Source organism: Rhizoctonia solani, chromosome 9, assembly GCF_016906535.1.
Source record: "Rhizoctonia solani chromosome 9, complete sequence".
Lineage (NCBI taxonomy): Eukaryota > Fungi > Basidiomycota > Agaricomycetes > Cantharellales > Ceratobasidiaceae > Rhizoctonia > Rhizoctonia solani.
Window position 1 is genome coordinate 372,147 of NC_057378.1, and position 14,197 is coordinate 386,343.

At 50.5% G+C, this 14,197-nt stretch overlaps 3 protein-coding genes across 3 annotated transcripts; 2 read left to right on the forward strand and 1 right to left on the reverse strand.

The window, feature by feature from the left end:
* Positions 1 to 66: 66 nt before the first annotated feature.
* On the forward strand, positions 67 to 4,664 carry RhiXN_07657 (Retrotransposable element Tf2 protein; the record flags this gene model as incomplete). The annotated part of the gene is made up of 3 exons (XM_043327473.1): positions 67 to 1,230; positions 1,287 to 1,325; positions 1,380 to 4,664. 3 exons carry the CDS (start codon positions 67 to 69, stop codon positions 4,662 to 4,664), a joined length of 4,488 nt encoding a protein of 1,495 aa, XP_043182858.1.
* Positions 4,665 to 6,172: 1,508 nt separating this feature from the next.
* Positions 6,173 to 10,947, reverse strand: RhiXN_07658 (peptidase C14; the record flags this gene model as incomplete). Its single annotated transcript, XM_043327474.1, has 7 exons — positions 6,173 to 6,414; positions 6,469 to 8,533; positions 8,585 to 10,102; positions 10,151 to 10,198; positions 10,247 to 10,391; positions 10,443 to 10,573; positions 10,621 to 10,947. 7 exons carry the CDS (start codon positions 10,945 to 10,947, stop codon positions 6,173 to 6,175), a joined length of 4,476 nt encoding a protein of 1,491 aa, XP_043182859.1.
* A 1,884-nt stretch (positions 10,948 to 12,831) lies between these two features.
* On the forward strand, positions 12,832 to 14,168 carry RhiXN_07659 (Fungal Zn(2)-Cys(6) binuclear cluster domain; the record flags this gene model as incomplete). The annotated part of the gene is made up of 4 exons (XM_043327475.1): positions 12,832 to 12,875; positions 12,932 to 12,950; positions 13,005 to 13,677; positions 13,741 to 14,168. 4 exons carry the CDS (start codon positions 12,832 to 12,834, stop codon positions 14,166 to 14,168), a joined length of 1,164 nt encoding a protein of 387 aa, XP_043182860.1.
* Positions 14,169 to 14,197: the final 29 nt, after the last annotated feature.

Sequence of the window (14,197 nt, forward strand, 5' to 3'; positions counted from 1 at the left end):
TCCGTTCCAACCCATTCCCAACCACCCTCTTGCAGCTCATCTCCCACTCCGAGAGACCTGCCAAGAATGGAACCGGAGCCAACCACTTCCGCTCTCCTCAAGGCTATCACAGCCCTCACCGCCACTGTCGGGACCTTGCAAGCCCAAATCACATCCCAAGGCCAACAGCTCATTGAGCTCAAAGCCATATGCAAGGAAACCGCCGACCTCCTCGGGGACAAAGACCAAGGAGCACCACAAGCCCAGCCTGGCCCATCGACTGGGCCTGTCACTCCTCCCACCCACTTGGGAGGAGAAACCCACACTCCAGGCACGGTTAGGCCTGGACTCAAGGCCCCATTCCGGCCTTCAAGGGGAACAGGCTTTGATTCCGAGGAAGAGGATGAACCAAGGCGGCCAAAGAAAGAGCCTCAGGGAACGCCTGCTAGACATCTAGGGTCTCTCACCCCCTTTGATGCAGGGTCCAGCGTGAAGCGGCCCAAAATGGACCTCCCAGACCCATACAAGGGAGATACCAGAGGACGTAAGGCCACCCAGTGGCTTGACAGAATGATGCTTTGGGTTGCTCTCCACCGCAACCAATTTGACAAAGAAGAACAGATGGTCGTTTGGATCCTCTACCACATGGAGGACAAAGCAGCAGACTGGGCGCTCCCCATCATTGGGGCCATCATTAAGGGCGAGGGAAATCCCCCCACCATCCAGGCCTTGACCGGCAAATTCAAGGAGGCCTTTGCCGACCCCGACGCCAAGCGAGCTGCGGCCAGAAAAATAGCCGCCCTCTCCCAAACCACAACCACCTCCAAGTACGTCACGGAGTTCCGCAATTTAATGGCGGAATTAGACTGGAACGAGGAAGCCTACATTGCGCAGTTCACGCAAGGCCTCCATTGGAAGGTCAAAGAACTACTATCGACCAAGGATAGCGTTCCTGACGAGCTCGAGGCAATTTTTGCGGCCTCCATTAAAATTGATAACATCCGCCGCAAAAATGAGGAGAACCGCCCTAAGAAGGCACCCGCTAAGTCCCCGGCCACCACGACCACTTCCACCTCTACCACCACCACTAGGGTCCGCCTATCCAAGGACCCCAACTACGTAACCCCGGAAGAAAGAGATAGCCGCCGCGCGTCAGGACTATGCGTCAAATGTGGTCAGAAGGGGCACGGGATCAAGCAGTGTCCTAACGGCTGGAAGGCCACAGTCAAGGAGGCGGTTAAGGTTGCCGAGGTCAAGGAGTCGGGAAAAGATTAAGGTCAAGGACTGCTGCCAAGCCCCCAACTCAGAAAAAGGACGATTTAGATAGATTTGTCAAATTTGTATCAGTTGGTCTTGATTCAAATAAAAAACCCTTATTATTTATCAATCTACATGTCCAGAATTTCCCAGCAGAACCCCTCAAAACTCTCATAGACTCTGGAGCCACATCCAACTTTATATCTCCCTCCGTTGTCGAAAAATATAAAATTCCAAAAACCCAACTCGAAAATCCACGAGTTGTGAGAATGTTAGATGGTACAATTTCTCAGACTGGTCGCATCTGGCACCAGGTTCAACTCGCGGTTTTGGCCAATGGCCATATACATTCCATTCCTTTCCTTGTTTGTCCCATTGGGAACACCCCGGCTATTTTAGGCATGACTTGGTTAACGGCAGAAGCTCCCCTCATTGACTGGCAACAGGGATTGGTCACATTCCCGGAACAGGTTCAGATTGCCTCTGAGGAAGAAGCAGACCCGGATCCTTTAGCAGACCTTCCCCCACAGTATCACGAGTTTGCTAAAGTCTTCGGCGAAGAAGAATTCAAGGTCCTCCCTCCACATAGGGAGTACGACATCGCTATAGACCTTATTCCAGATGCCAAACTATCTCCAGGCCCCATTTATGGTATGACAGACGCGGAGTCCAAGGCATTAAAGCAACACATTGATGAAGAGCTAGCCACAGGCAAAATTCGCCCCAGTACTTCATCAGCAGGCGCTCCAGTCATGTTCGTGAAAAAGGCAGACGGTTCCCTCAGGCTGGTTGTGGATTACAGAAAGCTCAATGACGTAACCCACAAAAATGTGTATCCGCTCCCAAGACAGGACGACCTCATGGCAAAGTTAAGACACGCCAAGATATTCACAAAGCTTGACTTACGCTGGGGTTACAACAACGTCCGGATCAAGGAGGGTGACGAGTGGAAGACGGCTTTTAGGACCAAGTATGGGCTATTTGAATACCTAGTCATGCCCTTTGGTCTCACCAATGCCCCAGCCGCCTTCCAACATTTTATGAATGATCTGTTTAGGGACCTGATTGACGTAACAGTAGTAATCTACCTGGATGACATCCTCATCTTCTCTGAGAACCCAGAAGATCACCCGAGCCACGTCAGGGAAGTACTTTCGCGCCTAATGAAGAACCAGTTGTTCTGCAAGTTGTCAAAATGCCATTTCCATGTTACCACGGTCGATTACCTAGGCATCGTCATCTCCCCCTCCGGCTTCTCAATGGACCAAAAGAAGATAGAAGCGGTAACAACATGGCCCACTCCCAAAACGGTCAAACAGGTCCAGGCCTTCTTGGGATTTGTCAACTACCTCCGCCGGTTCATTCCCAACTTCAGCTCTGTTGCGCGCCCTCTGCACAACCTCACTAAGAAGGAAACCACCTGGTCATGGGACGGCCTAGAGGAAACAGCTTTTCAGGAATTGAAGGGTCTTGTCACTAAATCGCCGGTCCTCATCCACTCAAACCCAGAACTCCCCTACTACCTTGAAACGGACGCATCAGGGGTAGCCATGGGAGCCATACTCAGTCAGAGGGGTCCAGACAACCGGTTACACCCCATCGCCTATATGTCAAAGTCCTTCTCAGGAGCCGAAGCAAACTATGACACCCATGACAAAGAGCTTCTGGCAATCATCAAGGCATTGGAGGAATGGCGGATCTTTTTAGAGGCAACAGACAAACCCATACAGGTGTTTACCGATCATCGGAATCTGGAATACTGGATGCAGGCAAGAACATTCAACCAACGGCACGCTAGATGGCGCGTATTCCTGAGCGATTTTAACTTCGAGATCCACTATCGCCCAGGGAAACAGTCAGGAAAACCAGACGCATTGTCAAGAAGGTCGGACTACGTGGACACACCCCAAGAACCAGAGATCATGCTCCCGGCTGAAGTCTTTGCCAATACCTCAGAAGAAGAACTGGAGATCGTCACAGAAATTCGCGCCAAACTCAGGGAGGATCCATCCCTCGAGCCCATCATCCAATTCCTCACAGAAGACGCGGAAAATGCTCCACCCTCGATTTGCAAAGCTTACAGAGATTACGATTGGGAAGAAGACCTCCTCTGGTACCGCGGCAAACTAGTTGTCCCAGATTCGGAAGCCCTGAAGGGACGATTGCTCAAGGAATTCCACGACTCACCCCTGGCAGGGCACCCTGGACAACAAAGGACCCTAGAGCTCCTAAGCCGCAACTACTGGTGGCCAGGGATGAAATCATCCGCCAAGGAATGGGTGGAATGTTGTCCTATATGTCAAACCAATTGCCGCGCTTACGCCCCTGTCATTGCTTTGAAACCCTTAGAAGTTCCCCCTTTCCCCTTCCACACCATCTCCTATGACTTCATCACAGGGTTTCCCAAATCGAACGGGCACGACGCAATCCTAGTAGTCATCGACTCTTTTTCCAAGTTTGGGCATTTCATTCCCACCTCAAAAAAGGTCACAGCCAAGGGTCTGGCGGATCTATTTGTCAGCCACGTATGGAAGCTGCATGGGTTACCAATTAGAACTATCTCAGATAGGGGCACCACGTTCACAGGAAAGTTCCTCAGGGCCCTCTATCAAAGATTGGGAATCAAGCCATCGTTTTCATCAGCCTACCACCCGGAATCAGACGGCCAGACGGAACGAGTAAACCAGTTCATCGAGTTCTACCTCCGTTCCTACGTAGCCGCGGATCATTCAGACTGGGCCACGTGGTTACCATTGGCAGAGTACGCCTACAATAATGCCAGACACGCGTCCACAGGGAAGACACCTTTCGAACTGGTCTATGGAAAAAATCCAGTGATGAATCCCTCCAACGTACCGTCCAATGTACCAGAGGCAGACCAATTAGCAGATACCCTGGCCAACAAATGGAAGGAAGCCGAGTCTGCCCTGAGAATGAGCAAGGAGAGAATGGCTAGGAACCAAGGGACCTTACCTGAATACTCAATTGGCAAATTGGTCTGGCTAGATGGAAAAAACGTGGAACTCAGGACCAATTCCAATAAACTTGACCCTAAGAGACTAGGCCCATTCGAAGTCTTGGAAAAAATCTCCAGTCACGCCTATTGCCTGAAGCTCCCGGAAACCTTGAAAATCCACGACGTATTCTACATAGGATTATTGTCTAAAGTCCACGAGTCCCCTAGCCAACCATTTCCAGAACGACCCCCTCCAGAAACAATTGAGGGAGAAGAAGAGTACAAAGTGGAACAGATCATCGGTTCCAAAAGGCAACGAGGGAAATGGTTCTATCTCATCAAATGGAAGGGTTATGGCCCAGAAGACAACTCTTGGGAACCGGAAGAGCTCCTGAAGAACAGCCAGGAAGAGATTCGACGCTTTAACAAGTCACGACTGAAAAAGGCTCGTGACTCCGCCAAGAGCCTTTAAGGGGGGGGCAATGTTACAACCTCCTAACATATACCATTAGAATCGCCTGAATTTTCTCTTATTTTTAGTATTTTTTACGGACTAGATATCTTACCTTTTTCGATCACGTGATCTCGGCGCTTATTATGCCGAAATGCCGCGCCAAGATGCCGTGCCAAGGGCGCTTAAGAGAAATCCACGCTTCTGCGCAGCCCGCAGCACGCTTCTTATTTGTCTCATGTACTTCTTTCTCTCGCGCGCACGGACCATGTAGATAGTACGATTTGTCTATATATACAGCATGGAAATCGCTTGGAACCACCAAGTCGATTTTACCTCGTCTCATATTCATTGAGGAGGATTAGTCAGCCAGCTAAGTAGCAGGCCCCCAGTAGTATTCAGACGCTCACCACCCCTTAACCTACCACACCTCCAGGCCTAAGGCCCCCCCGCACTTGAGTAATAGTAGTAGTCCGCCTTAAGCGGAAGTAGGATAGCCTTGTTAGTTAGATTACGTACGTGTTGCTTGTAGTAGTACGGCCTTAAGCGCCCGATCCCACCAGCGTGTGCCCACCTTACAGTGGTGCACGACACCTCAAGGTTATTTTTAGCATTCACACTAATGTAATTTAGTCATGTATGCACTAGAACACTCAATAAATGGCTCTGGGTCTATCTCACTAGGACTTATTAGGAATAATTGGTCTTCATGTATCAAATAGCTCAGACTGTACCTCTCATGTAACTTCCCCTTTTGTACATCATGTATATAGTTATTTGTTCTCCCTCTGGGGTATATAAAGCCCCTGAGGGAGACCCTATGAGTATATCCTCCTTTTATCCTTCTTTTAACCCTTCTTTCATCCCTTTCTTACCTCTTGTGTGAACTTGAAGATCTATTAGATCTTCTTTACTTAGTTTAGAGTGTCTTATTTTGCTTTCTTAGCCTCTTAAGCTCACTGAACTTAACCTGTAAGGCATCTCGGCGCATATAGCCTCTAGCAAGGTCCCAACAGATACTGGGTAGCTAGAAAAGGCTCTAGGGCAACCCTGAACCTCTTGAGTAAGTCAGTTGGGAGAGTTCAAGGCCTTGAAAGCGGCATATACACCTTAATTAAGTGCGATCTCAGTCAAATAAATTACTAACAAATCCAGATAAATTATAGTAGGTAACTAAGACTCAATTCTAACTTTCATACTATAGATATAAGCATAATCAACCACCTGCATCTGCAGTAATTGCTTGATTACTTGTTAAGTGTAGGGATCACCCTGATTACTAACCTAATTTACCCTTATATAGCCAGTCTATTGCCTTTTATATCCACAGATAGTTAATATATTAATCACTTTATTATCTTCTGTACTTAATTACATAGTCCTTAAAACCCTACTCTATAACACTTGGGGTGCTATGACACAATCATGCATAAGTGACTTGTGCTTTAATGGCCTTGTGAATGAGGAACGGGTACAATTGAATTTGTAGATTAAACTATAACTACGAATGGTACAGCAAAGACATGTCATCAAAGACGGTAACAGCCAGCCCAGGCTCCTCCCATCATGGCCCCCACAAACCCCAGTCTCCAGCACCCTTGAGGAGATATCACTAAATCATTTGGAGGAATAGCAAGTGGGATGCGGAGATCCGATGGCACCCATACCAGCCGCCGATTCTCTGAGTCTACTGCCCAGCCGTCGCGGTCGAGAGTCCAAGAGTCGAGCGCTTTGCTGTGATCCTGGCCAGGGTTGGCTGCTTGGCTTTCACCTGACAAAAAGCTAAGTAAGTTGCGACTAGCATAGCATGACTAGCATCACGTACCTCCAGCCATCTGCTCCCGTGTCCGTGACTTCGTTGCGCAACTCGAGACGTCCCAGAACCGGATAGTGCCGTCGGATGAACATGAGACAACGTGTGAGCTGTCGGGTGAGAACTGCACGCATCGTATCACGTTGGTGTGTCTCCTCAGTGGTCCGAGCAGCATCTTCCCCGTATGCGCATCCCACACGCACACAGTATTATCCTCAGAGCCAGACACGATGTAGAGACCATTGGGCGAGAATCCAACAGAGGTCACGCCGGAGTCATGTGACACGCCATCCCCTCCACAAACCGTAACCTGCAATCCGGTCTGCGCATCCCATACTCGGACTGAGTTGTCATCCGACCCTGAGACGATTTGGATTCCGTTTGGCGAGAACTCGACTGAGTTGACGGTGTCACTGTGTCCGTGGACTGGGCCAACCACCGTCTCGCCTGTCCGTCGGTCTATCACCCGCAGCGTTCCATCACGGAAGCCAGAGACAACACGCTGACCATCGGGAGAGAATCCGACCGACCAAACTGCTGAGCCACCTTGGAGTGGCTGCAACACGCACTGGCCGGTCTTGACATCCCATAGTCGAACTGCACCGCCATCCAACCCAGACACAATCGTCGACTCGTCCGGAGAGAACCGCACGGATCGCAGTGCGTGGTTATGACCTCGGATTGCCCCGTGGACGTCTTGTCCAGTGTCTGCATCCCAGATTCGCAAGGTGCAATCCCATGAAGCAGATGCGATGTATCTGCCGCTTGGTGAGTAGTCAACACACGAAACAGTACTATTGTGTCCGCTCAACGGCCCCAGCACTAGTTTTCCGGTCTCTGCATTCCACACACGAACAGCCCCGTCGGATGAGCCAGAGACGACTCGAAGTCCGCTGCGCGAGTGCCGGATGGACGCTATTGCCCCAGAAGGACCTGTGGCTGAAGGTTGGGCGTTCGACACGGCCGCATCTTGCACGTTCCATATGCGCACAGTGCCATCGTCTGAGCAAGAGAACAGGCGAGACCTATCAGGAGAGAATATGACCGAGTTGACCCAGCGGGTGTGGGCCTGTAGAGGACCAAGCACTGTGCTGCCGGTGAGTGCGTCATACACTCGGATGGTCTTATCAACTGATGCGGATGCGATGAAAACAGCGTTGGGGGAGAAGGTAGCAGAGGTAACCCAGCCGGAATGTGCTTTGAGCGGTCCTAGAACGGTCTGTGCGGCTCGTATATCCCACACTCGGATACTGAAGTCATTGGAGGCGGAGACGATGTGTGAGCCATCAGGGGAGTACGAGACTGAGGTGATGCTATCTGTATGACCTGTGAAAGGCTGTCCAATGGAATGTCCAGTTCGCACATCCCAGATGCGGACTGTGTTGTCCCATGATCCAGATGCGAGATGCAAGCAGTCAGGAGAAAAAGCGACCGAACTGACTCTATCATTGTGTCCCTTGAGTGGCCCAAGTGGGGGTTTGTCTGTGCTCAACGAGCAGATGTATATGTCTCCGTTACCCAAGCCACAAGCGATGTGGTATGCGTTGGATGAAAATGCGACAGAGTAAATACTTGAGCCAGTACTTGGTAGAAGCTCGGTAGTGGTATCGTCTTTGTTCACGTTCCATAGCTGCAGGGTAGAGTTGATACCGCGGACTGCCACTTGAGTGCCGTCGGGGGACGTAGCAAAATGCTCAACCCGTTGTACGAGCTGGCTGGTGAGACTGACAATCACTTCGCCGGTAAACGTGTCGAGTATATCGATGCTGCGCTTAGCGGGGACTGCGAGTCGAGTTCCGTCAGCTGACAGACTCATCGAACGGACTAGCCCGCGCGAGACCTTCCAGGTGGCCAACAGCGATAGCACTCGCTGGCTGATTGCCGTGCCTTGTGGCTTTACGAGTCCGGCTGTTCTTGGCATGTATGCAATCGAGACCGGTCGGGATGCAGGCCAAAAGGGAAGCATGGATATGTATATATGTGGCGTGCTCTCGGATGTGGGGTGGTTGGCGTATACTGATACGAAGTGCACAGCGTCATGAGCGATTCTTGATACGTCTTCGGGTATAGTGGTTTTCTGAAGCACAGTCAGTTTATCTCGTCCTGGAGATAACCATGTCTAGCGTACCGTACACCATCTTTCTGCTTGCTGAATGATGCCGGTGCCGTGGCGCATTTTCTTGAGTAGGTTGGCGACTTCCATCCACAGTAGCAGATTATCGAAGAAAAAGGTGCGCACACGATCGACTAACGCTGCTCGATACTCGCCGCGGCCTAGGTGTTTTGGCCAGTGCTGGCATGCATAAGCAAGGCCGGGTGAGATTGCGCGCTGCACTCGCTCGTTGAGGCCTTCCACTTCGCTGTCTAGCAAATGAGAGGAAGGGAGGCCGCATATGTTCATCTTTGGCTCTGACGCCTCGATCGCTTGTAGGCACGCTTCTGCCAGCGCTGTATGTCGGCGTGCTGCATCGCACCAAAATTCGCCAGATCGGTCACGGGATAGCAAGTAATCTGGAAAGGACGCATGCAGCGTGGTCACCAGCCCGCTTTCCTTTGAGATGTTGAGCACAGAACGCAACGGCTGCAACAAAGAGTCCAAATGCTGGAGGCTGTTTAGCCTGAGGAGACTGACAATGGTGTCGCGCTTCATCGGCTCAACTGCGCATATCACCGATCCGAGTACCGCTTTCATTCGTTCCATGTTGCCCTTGCTCATTCCGGATCTCTTGAAGGCGCTTGTGAGTATTGTTGAGTATAGGCTGTCGATAGGCTGTTCGCCTTCCACTGGTATATACGACGAGTTTATGATTGCCTCAAGCGACTCATCCAGGGTGTCCGTTGCATGGCCTTGCTTGATGAAATGACACATTGTTGATGCGTAGATAAATAGCACTCCGCATTGCTTAAGGACCTTCGACCATTGCTCATCATTTAGCCTAACGTCTTTCAGCTCAAGTTGCATATATCTTTTGATATCCGCCGCCACTATGTCCGACTGCAGGTCGTATAGTACCAGCGGTATGTCCCCGGATTCGCTGGTCCTTGCCTCCATCCGCGCACATATCTCTTTTTCAGGTCGGCTCGAGACAAAGTAGCGAATCGGAAGCTTGTAGTCCGGTGAGAGCAGCAGATCGAGGATTTGGCCAACGCTGTCGGGATCCTCGCACTCGTCCAACGCATCTATCACAATGATTACATCCGCAGGTAGCGATTCTTTTACTTCGACCGATGGCTCAAAAATAAGCTTCTCGTACTGCTGCTTCAGACTCCGAAGATGCACATCGGGGCTTGCCATCAAAGCCTTGACGAGGGCACCGCTAAAAGGAACAGAGAACCGAGCGAGCTGATACGCGATACACGGTATGATTGACTTGACCTGCCGGCACTCGGAGATGGCGCGGGAGCAAAAGAAACTGGCTCCTAGCTGACTGCCAAGCATTTTGCACACGGTATATGCGATGGTGGTCTTGCCTGTGCCAGCCATTTCATTCATCCAGCACGTTCTTCCGGAGTCTGGATTGGATGCCCATTCTATGAGCATCTTGATTTGCGGCTCGCGAGTTCCTGGAGCACAGCCGCCTCGTTTGACGTCTCCCGAGTCGTAAAACGCAGACTCGGCGGACAGAATCTGGGTCAGACGTGAATCCTGTATTACTTCTGAGCTATCGTATCATCATCTTGCAGTCTACCTCACCTTCGCCTGTTCGTATATAGTGTCCATTATTCTTAGATTCACGTTACGCTATCGGACTCGGCTGAGAACAGTCTACATATATCGGCCCACACTTACCGCCAATCGCTGAAGGTGCTCGTCGATGCGACTGTAGCACTCGAGTATCTCTCCTGTTCCTTCCATTATACTTCTCAGTCGTCTTCCTGTCGATATTGCCGTTTTGTTTTCATCATTGATTGTCTCCGCCTCCTCTTGAATATCTCTGCAATCCTTGTCAGCTTTGTTTGATGGTTATTGCTAGGCTTGAACGAACCGAATGATACACTGAATGCTACCAGTCATTGCGAATCCAGCTGGATGCTTCTTGAGCTCTGTGAGATCATGCATTATTGCGTTCAGCTTCTTCCGTAGCTTGAGTTTCTCTTTGCGCCCATCGCACTCGCGCTTTCCTATGGTAAACAAGAGGCAGGACGTAGCATGGATAGTCATACCTCATAGACTTCGACGCATTCAATCAGCGGGCCGATCGCAGCTTTCATTGGTCCGAACCAGTCAGCACTAGACTCCAGAGCATCCAACGAAGCCCTGATCAGAGGCCAGCCGTCCAGGTCGCTATTGCCAGCTCGTTCCATTGTCGCGGTCTTGAAGACCGAACCTGACTCGTTCCATCGCAGCTGCAGTCGTTTCTTCAGTCTACGCTTTGAGCGCACGAGTGCTTCGCGAAGCTGCATCATGAAGGGCTTTGAGGTCGATTCCGCCATGCTTGTGTGAGCTGTGGGTATGGGCGTCAAGAATGGGACGTATGGAGATTTGCCCATGCCCTGCAGCCATCACGTGGCCTGAAGCGCTGATGATCGGCCCCATTTGCTGGTAACTTAGTTTACCTCCATTTGGTGTGGTGTACAATTACAAGAATCCAACACTGTGTCGCTCAGTATCTCAGTGTCTCAAGCGCTGGGCTCAGCTTGCGGTTTGCGCAAACTCATTTTGCTTAAAGTTCCTGAGAGAATCTAGGCACTTAAGAACGATGGTGGGTCATCATGTGAGGTGGTTGCGATGGCACACTGTACTTGTGAATAGCTGAAGGCCCGCGTCCAATTCCACCGGGCGCTGCTGAGTGAGCAGGCTCTTGGTTGGGAGCGGGAAATCATGAAACAATCTGTTGAATAAGCAGTAAGCAAACAAGGGAGAGTACAAATGGCAGTATTGGCGAACAAACTATGAGGATGAATGGCATACATACGCGGGTGCAGAAAGTTCCTACCTGCCTATGAGCCTGTAGAATGAGTCCGTTACAGCAAGCTAGCTTAGAGCAAGGATATTGAAAGCGGACTGACTGGTATGAGGGCTATTCAAGAACTGAGATTGTTCCATCTCTACTTGAAGGTCGACAGACTAGACTGAAGCATTGGCACCCCAGATCATAGCTTTTTGCCATAAATAGTAGACTGGAGTATAAGTAATGACTCAGTAGATCTGAGTGTGGGGTGGAATGAGTATTCCGGGCTTGAACAAAGCCCTTTCATACTCTACAGACACGACTTCCGCGTACTACGCATTCATCAATTGAGTCACCCCTTTTTTCTTTTTCTTTTTTCCCCTATTTCTGTATATTCTACGACTTTACGGGGCCCAGCCCCATGGTGCAGCGTATTCATTAGGTGACTACTGTGCAAACGGGTAAACTATGGCTGGACGTGAGCAGTCGCCGTAGGGGCGGGACAGGACAAGTGGTTATTGTAGCAGAGACCGGGAGAACAGGAGCCTAGATAAATGGGTACATCCCTCCCTTTTATTAGAGCCAAACCTGCGAATCGCGGCCAGTGCTCTTGATGTATGGAACTAGATTCAACGTTCGAATATAAGCTCAATATATCCCTGCCTATATGCAGCTTACTGGCTGGACATGATTTGTACCTCTTCGTATGTTGTCTCGTTCCAATGCTATATTGTACCCAAGTTATCATAAGATTTGTATCCACACGCTGTGCATGTGAGCTCTTTATGCGGATACGCATATATAAGCGTCTCTTTGAGTCGGTGATTTATCATCTGAATTGTATATAAAGATTTTACTCATTGTATCCTAACGAGCTTAGTATCGCTTCTTAGCGCTTCTATCTACACTTATGAGCTATCACTTCTATCTAGCTCAATACGATGTTCTCTGGTTGCTTGTTCTTGGCACGTGATATCTGTTCCAGCGCGAAATATTCACCCCTTGAATATTGCACGTGTCTTTGCTTCGCTTCGCCTCGCTTGCTTATGGGGTGCAGTTGTCTCTTTTGGTCTTCAACGCGAGCCTCAGAAGCATCAGCAGTCCGTCACGAGTGGACGCCCACCGTACTTGGCAAACATGAGCCAAGGACTTGGGCAACCAAAAAACTTATGTGGTGCACGTTTCTAGCATGGACTTTGCGATATGCAGCAGCAAGCACTCCATGAGCAATGGGTCAAGCTCTTGTACTGGTGATTCTGAATTGTTCAAACTTCTCACAGCGAGCAACAAGTGTATGGACTAGGAATCATCCGAATTCAGAGGCGCAGCCCACGCTTGACAGTTTGCGGGATTGGTGCCACCCAGGGTCTTGTACCGTCACATCACGTGGCTGGGTATAGTTCTTCGCCGTTCTCGTTTGCCCAGGTGCTCATGGTCACATCCTACTGGAAACCGCCCCTTGTCCTACTCTGCCGACTGAACCATGCCGCCTCGATCTACGGCTGGGTGCTATACGTGTAAACGTAGGTGAGGGAATGCCAGCATTTGACCGAGGTAGGAACTGACTGGAGCATACCTCGAAGGAAAAAGAAGTGTGACGAGGTCAGCTGTATCATGTTATCGTTCTTTGTTTCGTTGTTGCTAATGCCACATTAGACGCAGCCATTCTGTACAAGATGCATTCGATCAGGAAGACAGTGCGAAGGATACGCTCCGCTCGAAAGTCCGGACATCAAGGGTATCATGAGGCGGGGTAAAGCTACGCCCGCGCAGAAACATGTGCCTCCACCACGGTCGTCGAACACGCCTGAGTCACAGAAAGAACACACCACACTGTCATCGCCAATCAGCACGAATGTATCGGACCAGCCATCTGACCCACAAACACCGCCTCTGGACCCCAACATCACACTCTCCCAGTCGTCGGACACAGACAGCGCTTTCCCTCTTTCGCCCCCAGACACTGCTCCATGGCAGCCATCAGTGCTGACCTCAGGCGTACGGTATGTAACAGAAGGGAAGGGTGGTGGGCTTGCTGGGCGATGGTTGGAATCCCTTGACCCTGGGGCTGGGTTGCGTTCTGGCGATGGTGAAGATAGGTGGACTGATACATATGGGCAAGAAACGAGGGCATACGAAACCTCGTGGCCGATGTTCCACGGGGACGACCAAGCGATGGCCCCGAATTTGCCATCCGCGTTTATATCCGAAGTGGCAGCAGATGAGGAATTGGAAGATGACCCAGAAGGAGCGAAATATGAGATGTGCACAGTGCCGGTACTGGATGCAAACACGGTGGACAACACTCTGCCGTTTATACTGGAATGCTGTGAGTAGGGATCTCAATCTGAGTCTGAGTATTTATTGGAGGACTGATAGTCTATATGAGAAGATGCTCGGTGGATACATCTGGTGATATTTGAACCTAGCAAAGCAGCGAACCCGATGAAGGATACGATCATAGCGCAGTTTATGCGATCTCCGGACGAGAGACCGAAGATGATACTGCTTGCGAACGTGGTTGGTAGCCTCGGGAGAAGTCTGCGGTACGACGCAAGAGTATCTCAGTTGGTGGACTACCTGCGAACCGAAGCGTACGGAAACATCGCGAAGTTTCTATCGGACCAACCTGGGGACGAACGTGAGAGGGACAGGCAGAGTGCGTTGGCCGCACTGGACCTTATGATGGAGGCAGGCCAATCATTTAGAAACCCGTGGCTCCCTGCTGAATCTTTTGCAGGTTATCCTCATCCAACGATACTCGAAGCCAATGCTGACTATCGTCAAATTGATGGAAGCCGCAGCCCCCATCTTTCGTAGGGCCTGCCCTGAGCCATTAGATCAGTACC